General features: G+C 30.9%; 1 protein-coding gene across 2 annotated transcripts in view; it reads right to left on the bottom strand.

Moving 5' to 3' along the window:
- Window positions 1–7,943: 7,943 nt before the first annotated feature.
- Window positions 7,944–14,052, bottom strand: part of LOC106473607 — an 11,111-nt gene continuing 5,002 nt past the window's right edge. For both annotated transcript variants that reach the window (XM_022402003.1, XM_013934289.2), the window contains exon 3: window positions 7,944–10,828. In XM_022402003.1, the coding sequence (XP_022257711.1) occupies window positions 9,452–10,828 (1,377 nt within the window). In that variant the 3' untranslated portion in view covers window positions 7,944–9,451. The remainder of the gene's footprint in view (window positions 10,829–14,052) is intronic.

The following is a 14,052-nucleotide window of genomic DNA, read 5'->3' as shown; positions in this document are numbered from 1 at the left end:
GATTAATAAACGATAGCCAAATTTTAGTAGGGGCATGTGGGTGGATGGATTGTGGAATATCTTTACAGGTCTTGTGGAATAACTCACTGCCTGTTTTTTGTGAAGGAATACCATAAGCCAAATTAAAAAGACATCTTGGACACCAGTATTTAATACAGCTGTCCATCTTCATGTTAATGAGGAGAACTTTATGCTAGAATTTCACTAAGCCTGCCTTAGAAAAAATACTGAATCATCAAAAAAGAAGTATTATTATTACTAGTGTATAGCCCATAAAAAATGATGTGGCAAGTACCATCACCCCCTCCCCATAGTATACCTTAATCTCACATTTCATAGCTAACTGAAATATATAAATTTTTCAAGATCAAGCTTGACCAACAAAGAGGCAGAAAAGTGCAGTCGAGGCAGTCAAACATCGGTAAATTTCTTTGTGAGTCAATCAAAATCGAGATCATTCATGAAATGAATTCATAGCATATTCACAGAATAATTATTTATAAAAATCTATTAGATTACCAACTTTTAATATCTAGAAAAGCCAGTGCATTTTGATAACACTACATTCCAACAATGGCATTTATGTATAACCTAATATTGTTGTTAATCTATGTACTGAAAGTATAAAATCAAATGTGTAGATTACAAAACTGGAAAATATTTGTTGATTTCTTAATTTAGTGTCATCGTTGATTATATAGGTTTGTTTTTAACTAAAAACCTTGTTGACATAACAGAAAATAGCTTAATTCAGAAACAATTTAATTCTAAAATTGAATTACAATTTTTACTTTCATGATAAATTTTATGCACTTCACAGTAGGCTAGGTGATCCCACACTACATCTTTACTTTAGGCTTATTATACACCCCCATCACTAAAATCGTAATTGGCAGACAGTAATCAAACAAATCTATGTGGTGAATGCATTTTGATTTTTATGACTTCTCCTACTTTGAGAAATCAAGTGTGACATGGCACGATGTGACACTACTGGCTTTTATATAGGTTAGATTGTTATTTGTAGTAGTTTCTGTAATAATACAACCATCACTTGCTTCAACAGCTATTTGTTGATCTTCTCCCCCTTTTTCATATACAGATAGTTATATTTTTAAAGTAACAATTGCATATAGTTCAGTAAAGAACCACTCTCCAGGATAGGGCACAACTAATAAAGATTGATGGACTCTCTCAGTAATCCAACAATAGATGCTTAGACCAGACAAAATCAAGTAGTACTACAGACAACTGAAAACCAAGTATCAAAAATGTCAAATTGTGTAAACAGAATTAGAACTTAAGGAATGAAAATTTTGAGATTCTAGCTTGTTTATTAAATATTTTTTATTGCATTATAGAAGAAAATGTTTTGTAAAGAAATTTTAAAGAATATTTTATGGTGGTAATAAGCAGATTGAAGTTTCATTTAGCAAACCATCATTTTTATTTTTTTTATGTGCCTGCTTAGAGTTTTCAGAATATTTTTATTAAGTGACAACCAATTTGATATTTTTTTGAAACACAGTATTTTAAAAATGCACTGCTGTATAGTCACAAAATGTGAATCAAAACTTGTACACTTTGCATTTTTACTTCCATGGCTATAGCTTTGCTATTGTAATTAAACATTGTTAGTGAATCAATATATTACAAACTTTGTGATTGTAAATATTTTAGTTTTTAAAATTATGTTGATTTAAAAATACATTATCTAAGGTGTATTTTCAATGTCATATTCAGCACATATAATTTAGCCAGGTTTCTTTAATTTTTATGACTTACTTAAAATTATTGGTGGAAGTGTAGTACATCAGAAGACTATGGGTGGAAGTTTAGTACATCACTGTACCATGCATTAGCTCCCCTTAGCTATTATGCAGGTATTTTTAAAATTTCTGTATATTTTTATTTAATTTAATTTCTGCTTTGCATATTGGTATGTAAAAAAACACACTTTATTACTAGTAATAAATGACCTTATAACACCAAATTTGTTATTTTTCTTAATTGGACACTCAGAGTTTCACTTTATAGCTTCTTTAGGAGCATTTCACTAAAACACAAGCCATAATTTCACAGTTAATATTTTTCTTTTAGTTAAATTTGGACACAGTCACTCAAGTAAACCATTCAACTTTCCCTTTCTCTAGTGCACACAGCATGTAAGTTTATTATTTAACAATTAGCCGTACTTTCTTACACAAAAGATAACTTGTAAAGGTTGTGAGATAGATGGTTATTATTATTTTTTTTTCAGTGAACTGGATAATGGCTAGGAGCTGCCATGCCATTAGACTGCAGTGAATGAAGGTGGTACACATAAAATGGAGTTGTATGCAATCCTGGCTATGTGTGGTATTAGTATAGTTTTGTACATAAAGTCAGGTTTGCCCCAGTTAAGTGAAACTTTTAGCACTGACTTTACTTTTAGGATTTCAAAAACGTAACTTTTGTCCAAATAATAATAATAACTTTTGAAGCTTTTTTACTTTAATGAATGCTTTTAGTAAATATTGTTTTAACTTAACATTGGATTGTAGCAGATTCTAACTTTTCAGGGAGTTTATTTTACTCATTTAACTTATAGTTGAAACATTTGGATTTTTCTATTTTGACTTAAGTTGTTGGGGGTGTTTTTTACATTTATCTTTACTTTTAGTGTAGCTTACGAGGGAAATACACCAAACCAGTTCATCACATCCATGATAAACACTTGCTCTTATGTTTTGTTTTTGTGTGCAATAAAGATCCTTGACTTGTGCATTTGTATACTATCTCTTTCTGTGTGATGAACTCAATCATAGTTTGGGAGAAAATGAGCATAATTTGTGAATTGATATTCTTGAACCTCCAATTAGTGGGCCTAAACTGACTACACAGATGGAAATCTGCCAGACAGAAAATATCACAGAAGTAATGTTGTAAAGAGGAAGATAATTTTTTGTGTTCCCTAGTAATTTCTGAGAATGTTTACACTGTGAAAATATGTTGATTGGAAGTTGCTGTATTTTGTATGATGTAAAGATTACAAATCTAAGCTTAGTTTTTGATTTTTGGGATATTTAAAAGCCATTGGTGCTATTATGCATAAAATAAAATACTTGTAAGGTAGGTTTGAGAAATTTAAAGGGCTGAAATTGTTTGTTGAATGAAAAGATGATGTTTTGGTTTCTATATTCAGCCTTCTATATATCACCAAGTACTTGTGTAGTGTGAATAAAGGTAAGCAAAAGATAGGTATTATCAGTATGACTGTAATGTCATCATATGATCTGTAGAGTTTGTTTAGGGTGGTTGTCTACAGGTCACTGATGTACATAGTTTCTTTCCAGTGGTCAGCTTTGTCTAAATTTTTAAGGCTGGTTTATCAGGGCATGTTAGTCTGGTTGCATTTTTATGTTGTTTTAATATTTGCCCTATGGTCCAACCAGTTTCTCCTATAGAAATGTACTTATGCAAACATTATATTTATGAGTTGTTTTTATTTGTACTTGTTGGTTGATTGGTTCACTTTAGTACAAACGTTTCAAAGACATTTTCTTGGTTTAAAATAAACTTTAACATTAAATTTCTGGCAAATCCTTTAAAGTTCTTCATTTAAATTGGGAATGTAGAGTAGAAAAATGATAGATTTGTGTCAGAATTGATCTTGTTGGGGAATCTTATTCTTCTTGGAGGTATATATAAAATTGGAACAGTATGCTATTTATTGTTTCTGAAAACTTTCTCTAGAAGGGTTAGTTCTTTTTAAACATGGTCTTCCTCACAAATATTTCTGTCTCTTTCAAACATGTTTGATATAATTCTGTGTTTAAAAGTTTTTAGTGGTTGGACCTCTAGTGTAGGTACCTGCTAGTGTGGGTTAGTTTCCTATAAACAGCAGTGGTGAGGTGGTCATTATGTTGATGAATGAGTATTTCAAGAAATATAGGGGTCTTAGTTTCTTCTAACTGCATGGTGAACTGTATTCTAGGGTTTAAACAATTTAAGAATGGAGGAAATCAATCCAGGTAATAACTCAGGAGATCAAATAACAAATATGTCAATAACAAATATCACTATAGCATTTCCAAATTTTAGGTTTCAAGATACTTATCTATTGGACTCTGGCTTTAAAATATTCCTTGAAAATAGCAATAGAGAAGATTACAAAGGAATGCCACTGGTTTGTTTATGGAACTCGTTTTGAAATTGAAAGTAGGTGGAGTTATTGCAGGAAGTCAGAAGTTCTAACAAACTGCCCACATTGGGATTAATGCAGAAATATTAATTTCTTGTGGACCAATGGAAGGACACAAATGACAGAAAAGCTGGGAAGCATATTAATGAACACCAAAACTGACTGAAACATCTGAGGGTTGAATCGAGAAGGTTTTAGAGATTTCTAAAAATGTTTCTACAGTCTTGATTATGGGTGGTGAATTAGCAGTTAAAGGAATCTGGCTGTGTTATGGCAAGGTGAATTTACAGCACTGGCAATGGATCTAAGAGGAATATCAAGTTTATATATCATGGGTAAACTGCATAGATGAGATGGTTTGCTGCCATTGTTTAGTAGTTTGACAGTTTTCAGGTTCCATTCTTTTGATAATTCTGTTAATTGCTTGTTCAGTTTGGTTAGTGGGATCTTTTTTTAATTCTTGTAGGGCCATGTCTGTAAAATAGATTTTAGTTTTTCTTCATAAGCTGTCTTGTCAAGTAGAATTTTACAGTTTCCTTTGTCTGTAGGTAGAATACAAATAGTGGGATTGTTTTGAATGTTAAGAAAGCTGCTTGTTCTTGATTTGTCAGATTTGAGATGGATGGTTTGTTGCCATGGAGTTAAATGATTGAGAAGTCCAAATTTGTTGCCATCTGATCTTGAGCAGCTTTCTCTATGAAGGTTATAATGTCACTGTTTGGAATGGACTTGGATGATGAAGCGAAAAAGAGATCAAAATTAAATAACTTGTTTTTCTGTGAGAGTTAGGGTTATGGAACATGGGTTTCTCAACACTTGTAGAATGTTGATCCTTTTCCTCTTATGTAAGATATGTTGGTCCAATTTGTCAATATGCTTTCTCTGAAATGTATTTGAAACTGAGGTTACTTGCATGGAAAGCTTGATTAAAATCATTTACAGACATGGTCTTATAAAGAATTGAGAAAAAAAAAAGACCATACCAACCAACCTGAGTGAGAAATTAACAAGATTGTCAAGAGAGCAGAATCTGAAAACTAACTAACTCTACTACATAATGGAAGTAACCCACCACAACTATATGATTTATCCAAGGTACATAAACCTGATGTTCCTCTTAGACCCAATGCCATAGACTCATCTTACTATAACACAGCCAGATTCCTTGGGAAACTTCTTAACCCCTTAACTGCTAATTCTCCAGCCACAATCAAGAATGTAAACATATTTGTAGAAATCTCTAAAACCATCCCCATTCAACCCTCAGATGTTTTAGTCAGCTTTGCTATCACTAATGTTTCCCAGCATTCCCATCAGCCTTGCCCTTGGTCCACAAAAGATTAACAGCAGGTAGGTCCCTACATTTCTGCACAAATCTCAATGTAGACAGGCTGTTATAGCTTCTGAGTTCTGCACTACTCCACCTACTTTCAGTTTCAAAATAAATTTTAAGAACAAACAAACCATTGGCCTTCATTTGGGATCACCTCTATTACCTGCTCTCAGTAACATTTTCATGAAATATTTTGAAGCCAGAGTCCAACAGACAAGTATCTTTAAAAATAAGGTTTGGAGATATTATATTGACAAAATTTATTATTTGGTCTCATGGATATGATTATCATCTATAAGCCTGAACATACAGTTCACCATGCAGTTAGAAGAAAATAAGATCCTTCCATTTCATGAAATACTTGTTCACTGACATAACGACCATCTTACCACTGCTATTTACAGGAAACCAACCCACACTAACATATACCTACACTACAGGTCCAACCACTTAAAAGATGTTAAACACAGAATTATATCAAACAAGTTTCACAGAGCCAGAAGGATTTGTGAAAAAGATCATGTTGAAAAAAAAACAACCCTTCTAAAAAAAAAGTTTGCAGAAACAACAGATACTGTTCCAGTTGAATGTGTACTATCAAGAAGAACACTATTCACAAGACCAAGTCCAAATAAATTAATCATGTGTCTACTTTACATTCCCAAGTTAAGCAAAAAATGTAAAACAAATTTGCTATAAATTTAATGTTCAACTTTATTTTAAACCAGAAAAAATATCTTTGAAACTTCTTTACTAAAGTGAAACAAGCAACCAACAAGTATAAATGAGAAATAACATCTATGAAGCATCCATGTTTGTACAGCAACATTTACAATGGAGAAACTGGTTGGACTATAAAATTAAAAGGACATAAAAACATAACTAGACTAACACATCCACATAAATCAGCTTTGGTTGAAAATAACTATAAAAAAGTAAATATAATACACTGGGATCAACACAGAATTTTAGACAAAGCTCACCACTAGAAATAAAATTAAAAGAAGCTATTTGCATCCAACTACACCAACCTGAACTCAACAGAGACAATGGTTTGAGCATCAGTGATCTAAGGACAACCACCCTCAACAGACTCTTCAAATAATATGATGATGTCACAGTCATACTATATACACCTACCAATCACCACACTTGCTCAACCTACACAGTTTGGAGATTTACTACATGACTGTGCTTATCTTTATAAGACACTACACAACAACCTACTGTGGCCTGAAGGAATTCTCAATACAGAAACCAAAACATCATCTTTTCATACAACAGGCAGTTGTAGTTTATTAAAGTTCTAAAAGCTACTATGTCTATTCTGCCTAAAAATTCCACTGAAACTACATAAAGATTTACAAAGAAAGTTCTTAAACCTCTAACATCTTGGGTGTACGTGTACTCTGATTACGATGGATATCCAAATGTTCTGATCTTGTTTTACAAGTACTCTATTTAAGTATCTTACCATTATGAGTCATTAATCTCAAAACATTAAAAGTGCTTGCCAAAATATCTTTCTATGCCTCCTTGTTTCATCGACAGAAAATTAGAGGAGCCAAAACATATGTCAGTGAATAAATATTTCAAGAAATGGAATGGTCTTATTTTCTTCATGGTGAATTGTATATTGGGTTTTATAAAATTCAGATGGTGGAGGAAATATTCAAGATAATAATGAATAAGATCAACTAACAAATGTGTCATCAACATAATGTCTCTAGTTCTTCAAAATACTTTCTCCATTTTAAACTTTTCAACAATATTTACATACATTTCATTATTTAAAATCCTTTACTGTAATTAAAGAAGTTCATAAAGCATGTATAATGATAGCCATTTGTATATCTATAGAAAAATCAACATATTTCACTTTCATTTTGAGAAAGCTATTGACAAAAATACCTAATTTCTAAAAGTGCTTACCAAAATATCTTTCCATGTCTTTTTGTTTGCTTTATATACAGAAAAATAGAGGGATCAAAACATATGTTGTCCTTACCCCCATAACATAAAAGGTTGATGAGTAATGCAGCCAAGCCCATGTTTGAAGTGTTGCTCTTAAATATTACTTTCATCTTTGTTCATATCAAGTGATTTTGTTTATGAAGTAAAGACAGAAAAATAAACTTCACTTGTATAGTGTGTTACACAAGGGATGGAGAAATACAATCAACCTGTTGAACTATATCATTTGAAAATAATCCCAATACATAACATTATGTGGTACACAAACTTTACACAATACAAGGTATATCTCTTAATATATAATTATAATACATTTTCACTAGGTCACTTTTAAGACAGGATAATGATTATGAAGAAATCTACAAGCTAAATAAATCAGTTTTGAATTAGAATTAGGAAAGGTTTACCAAATATTATTTCTCATGGGTAAAAAAAGAAAAGCAACTACTGACATTCATCTGTATAATGCTACTGTTTATTAAGATGTAACTTATATTAATACACAGCAATATTCTGTTATACTAATTGTTAACATGTAAACATCAACCATTAATGATAATGCTGTTATTACAGAACCCTTCATTTTTGTCTACAAAATTTACACAAATACGTTCTTAAAAATATAGAAGGCTAAAGTAAGATATTCTATTATAAATACATATATTAGGTAAATTTTACTGTGTCACAGGAATTGTGATTGAATGTGCTTAGCTGCAATAAAATCACTATGTTTAAAACAATCTTTGGAAGTTTCATATCATGTACACTTAACAAACATATAAAGACAATTTTTATATTATAAAAATAAAATTCAAAAGTAAGCATTTCTAAAATATTAACAGTTAAAGTAAAACTGAAAGGCACATGTTTGTTACACTTACTTAAAATGCTCATTAAAAAAATGTAGATAATATATGAAAAACTCCTTGTTAGAAAGTACATTAATTTGTTCTTACCAAAAAAAACAACAAAAAAATTTATAATTAATATTGTAGAATATTTTACATTAAATCAGTAAAATCTTATTTGATTGAAGACATTTGGCTAATACAATAGTTGTAGAAAAGCTCAGTGAAACTTGTGACTACTAAAAAAAAGAAGAAGCAAAACTTTGTTTCTCACCAAAAGTTATTATTTAAATCTAAAACAAAATTGGTTTGCTTTGATGAAAAACATACTGTGAAATTTTGATTCCATATGAATCACTAAGAAAATTATCAGTAAAAAAAAAAAACTGCCCTGAGGCCTAAGCATATACATTATTTGCCTACATGGCAATGCTATACATTATTTTATTAAATACATACAAATGCATTCAACATAACATCAAAATAACATTAATAATTTTTCTGCAGCTCATGAGATACATAAGCATCTCAAAATCACAGATACAATATTAAATTGTTAACACTTGTAACAGATACATGTGCTTTCATTTTCTCGTTTCTTTCAATAAAAAAAAAATTTTAAACAATTCATACATATATCTATGTGTGTTTAATTCTCAAGATTTAATAAGCACTGGACCAATTTTCTCCTTACTTCAAAGTCAAATTACTTTATTCTTAAGACTTTACTAGTGATATTTTACAGTAATATTTACCAAACTGTGCTGCAAAACTTTTCACCAAAAATTTACATACACTTCATTATTTCAAATCCTTTACTGTCATTAAAGAAGTTCCTAAAGCATGTATAATGTTACCCATTGTATATCTACAGAAAAATCAGTGTGTTTCATTTTCACTTGGAGAAAGCTATTTACAAAAATACCTAATTTCTAAAAATTGTTTAGCTCCTATTAATTAAACAACTCAATTGTTATACTGCCTGTAGAAAGAAAATGTTTCAAACATTTTTTTTTTCATAAATATACAATTTCAATTTCACATGAATCAACATTGCAAATCACACATAGCAATTTTCATAAATGTTTTTGAAACACAACTTACATTTGTTTTCTAAGAATTACTACCTTTACATGGTTCAGTTGCATTATGTCTGGTTTTACGAATACAATCATCTATAATAACAGTAGGCTTTGCTGAATTTAGGAGAGCTGCAGTTTTATCAAAGTCAATAGTTGCGTAGCCTTCTGGATGGTCAGAAGGAGAACTTTGAGGTGACTTGATACTGTTAGGTGGTGACTTTGGAGTAGATATACTACAGCCTGAATCACTCCTCTGTTCAAGATCTAGCATGATGTAATTAACCTGTCTCCCATCTGTTTGACATGACTTCACACAGTTCTGTCCAATATTTTCATATAATCGTGAATTATCTTCTTGTGAAATTTGACTAGCAATGGACCCACCAGTGAATCCTCTTGGGTAAACACTAGAAGAGAAGCCATATCCACTAGTTCTAACATGCTGTCTTTGTGCCACAGGTATCTGCTCAGGACCCACATTGACATAGCAGTGTTCATTTTCATACGCAGCTGTATGTTCTTGTTTGCAAAGCTCTTCTAATTGAGTGTAATTAGTATTCATATCAATATGCTTGCATGAGCAAGGATTATTGTTACATTCTTTATTGACACATGTACCACCAGTACAACTTAAGGATGTCACAGTTCCATTCATATGTGAATGTTGAGTATGAAGAGCTAAGGATCTTGAAGATCTTTGATAACTGTCATGGACAACAGAGTATTCACTCTTAACTAAAGATCGAGTTACCAACCCTGAAAAAGAAGACCTAGAAGGATGAGTGTCAGGTACAAATATTTCTCCATTTGCATAATGAGGAGATGGTGCTGAATATCTTTTGCATGAACCAACACTACAGTGATGACTGGGACATATCAAATTAGCAATGTTTGTTCCAGCAGACCAGTTTTCTGACAAAGACTGTCTTAGTAAGCATTTAGTTTGATTGCTACTTTTAGTAAAAGAGTTTGAGTGATCATAAGATCTTGAACAAGATGGTATTAGTGATGATGAAGAAGGAACAGCAGAACTTCTAACATGATCCACCTCAATACTACTAACAGGGGGAAGTTGCTGACTAGATATGCTACCATTTGTAGAAGCATTGGTTCCTCCACTGACCTGGTCTTCAGCTTGTTCTACAACAGTGTTGTTCTGAATGGATTCTTGAAGAAGGTTAAACAAAACTTCTGCATGGCGACATCTGAAGGCATAGATACCAGGTCCTGTAGGGCATCTACGACCACACTCAAAAGAGAACAATTCCACATCAAATCCATACTTTCTCAGACTTCTCAAAGGCCATCTTATTGGAAGCTTTCCTTTTTGATGCAAGATTAATTCTGACTGAGTTAGTTCAATTTTTCCTGAAGCTAAATGGTTTCCTCTGTCATCTACATTCCACACCTAAATATATAAAACAAAACAAAAAAACAATGAAATAATTGCCTTTATAGCATACTCCTCAGAAAATTACTTTTCCTACAATTCAAATTAAAATTCTAGCCCTTTTGTTTAACTTTGGAAATATATTTTTATACATGTTGACTGAAGTATAAATTTAAATTTTTATATGTAAATTTTCATTACAAAGTCCTTTCAAGTTTGGCAACAGATCAGCTATATATATATATATATATATCTTCCGTTTAGTAAGGTGATAAAATTTAACAACTTCAAAAGAAACAGAGTGCTTCATCCTCATATTTTATTGTCTGGTGAACTAATCTGATCTACAATACATTCCTAGCATAAAGCTTGCAAGTGCAGCTTACACCCTTTCTCTACCAAAGGTGTTCATGTTGAACAAATAATGAATAAATGCAGTTTACTTTATAATATAATTATTTTGATATTTTAAAATATTTCACATTAAAAACTTAGTAATGTACAAATGCTTAAATGAGCAAAGATAAATACTAAACTCACAAATGGAATATAACCAAGTAAAATAAAAAGAAGTTTCAATTATATAAACTGTATGTAATTACAGGTAAAATCTTTCATACTTTTAACAGCTTCTAAATTAAAAATCATAAAAAATAATGAAATTCATACAACCTGTATGGTTGCAAGTAGAATGAATTATTTCCCCTAAAGGGGGCCAAAGGCTGCCTGGAGGGGTCACTTGTTTTAACCATTTGTGTCACTATACAGTAGTGTGTTGTCTGTCAGTCACTCAATAGACACTAACATGATGTCTCATAAGTTGCAATTTGTACTGTCGTGACATCAGTAAACATGCGCTTGCCATGAATCACAGGAAGAATTATGCACTCTGTAGGCTACAACACAGCATGACATATGAACTTCAAAAGCATAAAATAAAAATATTTGTTACTTTTAATTTTGGTTTTATTTATTTTTGAAACATAAAAACTTCAGGGACCCTGCTGACATACACCTAGTAAATGTTATATTTCCATCTCTGCAAAGACAATACCTTTCTTTTGGTATATTATAAAGCTAATGAGTAAATGTTTCATAAATATGAGAGATTTATTAGACATATTCATAAATCTTAATTATTACCAAAACATTTACAATAAATACTGTTAATTAATGTGAAAGTTCAGTAAGAGTTGCTTTTGTTTTTTTTTATTCAACTTAATCCGATTAACTTGAGACACTTAAATAAAACATCTTGAAAAACCAATGATATGAATAATATATATATATATATATTCAAAGTTTTCATGAGAAGGTAATTTCGGTAATGTAATTTTAGCTAAAATAAATTAGATGCATAAAGATTTAGGACTTCACCTTAAGCTATCCTGATAGCCTTGGAGAAGTAAGAAATGCATTTGGACCAGCAGCCAGTGTGATACATTAAAGGCTTAATATCGAGTATCTGTTTTATTTCTGATTTTTTGATACTCATCCATTTGATTTGTTGTTTCCGCACATCAAAACAGTGATATTAATTTCTAAAACTCAGCATGTTCCATGTTTGTTTCCAAAATCAGAAAATGATTTTATAGGTATATTTGTAGCTGATAAGTATAAAAAAAAAGTAGCGTGCAAATATCATAATTTATGTTTATAAATATATGATCAGGTTAGGGTATCAACTGTCTAAATTAAAATATTTTATTTGTCTTTATTGTTCCGAATCACTAGTCATTCGATTGTGAGTAAACTAACAGATTTGTTAGTTTATATATCAATATAAATATGACATAAAATTTAAAATTTCAATCTTCAACTTACTTTCCAACTACCAGAACAACAGCAACTTTATCTCTACTTTTCATTGTGACCATTATACATTTAATGTTTTTTAAAGATGTGTCAGCTCTCAATTTTTAAAGGGCTTTTGTATTACACGGTGGTCTACAATTATAACACCATCTAACTTGTACCAAAGAGTTCAAACATATAATAAAGACAGTTTTATTTTACCAAGATCCACAGAATCAATAATAGTCTTGGGTTTCACAATACGATCAAGTTAGTTTTTGAAATTAAACATACAAATCTTACTTTTTTGTATTAGCTACTGACTTATACATATTATGAACCATGATGTCTGTCCGAGCATTTGTATGTCTCCCATTTGAAAAGCTGCACATGCAGGCAAAGCTCAACATTCACTTTTTGAAATAACGGGATAACAGCCATGAATAATGTTAATGCCAAATTTTATTCCACAAGCAGGATATTCGACACTAAATTGATAGAAAATAATCACACTATCATTCACATTTCAAAATGTGATGTAACTTAAATAACAAAAATGTAGATTTACCGTATGTTATTGTTGAGTGGCTCTTAGCATGACTGAAATGCTCAACAATTTCTTGTAGCAGTGGGCGTTATAAGTAGCTCAGAGCTTTAGCTCTGAATGAAACCAGGAGTACAACACAATTAACCTTTTGATGTCCATGAAACAATTTAAATTGATAGATTAACTTAAACTTTTCCAGTCACTGGGGATGGGAACTTTTGCTTGTTATTTATAAGTTGCAAGCCAGAATGGACTAGTGGTCTAGAAAATTAATGTAGAGCCCTACATGAGAAATCCCTCTATATCCCATGTACAAGCCTTGCTTTAGTTAAATAGAAAATATTCAACAACTGGTAACTGTTGAGGTAACTAACCAGTAGAACAGCAAAATTTTCTTGATCACGAGCATGTCCAAGAGTAAAAACATGCAGCAGTTAACATAATTAATGTTATAAAGATTTAAATTTTATTTTCAAATATTTAACTTTTTTTCTTTTACTTGCAAGATTGCAATATCATAAACATGCATTTTGTTTCTATTTTCTATGAATGTTTCTTGTGCCACTAATAAATTTAGCATCTTGTAAGTCCTGTATATGTGTTTTCATAATTATTTCCATTCCAACAGTTGTCAAAAAAAAAGGTCTTCAGAGATTATTCATATTCTAAACAGAAAAAAAAGTAGAAGTAAAACCAGAGGCAAACATATAACCAAGAAATTGAGAAATAATGAAAGAAATAGTTAAGAATGTAGACCAAAAACAAGAAAAATGTAAGGCATTGAATAAAAAAATGTTAACAGTAAAAATGGATAAAATTATAATTTTCAAACTTATTAGATATATACGCACACACATATCTATCTATATATATATATATATATATATATATATATATATAT

The sequence above is a fragment of the Limulus polyphemus genome, unplaced genomic scaffold, assembly GCF_000517525.1.
Source record: "Limulus polyphemus unplaced genomic scaffold, Limulus_polyphemus-2.1.2 Scaffold6319, whole genome shotgun sequence".
In the NCBI taxonomy this organism is placed as follows: Eukaryota; Metazoa; Arthropoda; class Merostomata; order Xiphosura; family Limulidae; genus Limulus; species Limulus polyphemus.
This window is presented reverse-complemented; position numbering and strand designations above follow the sequence as displayed.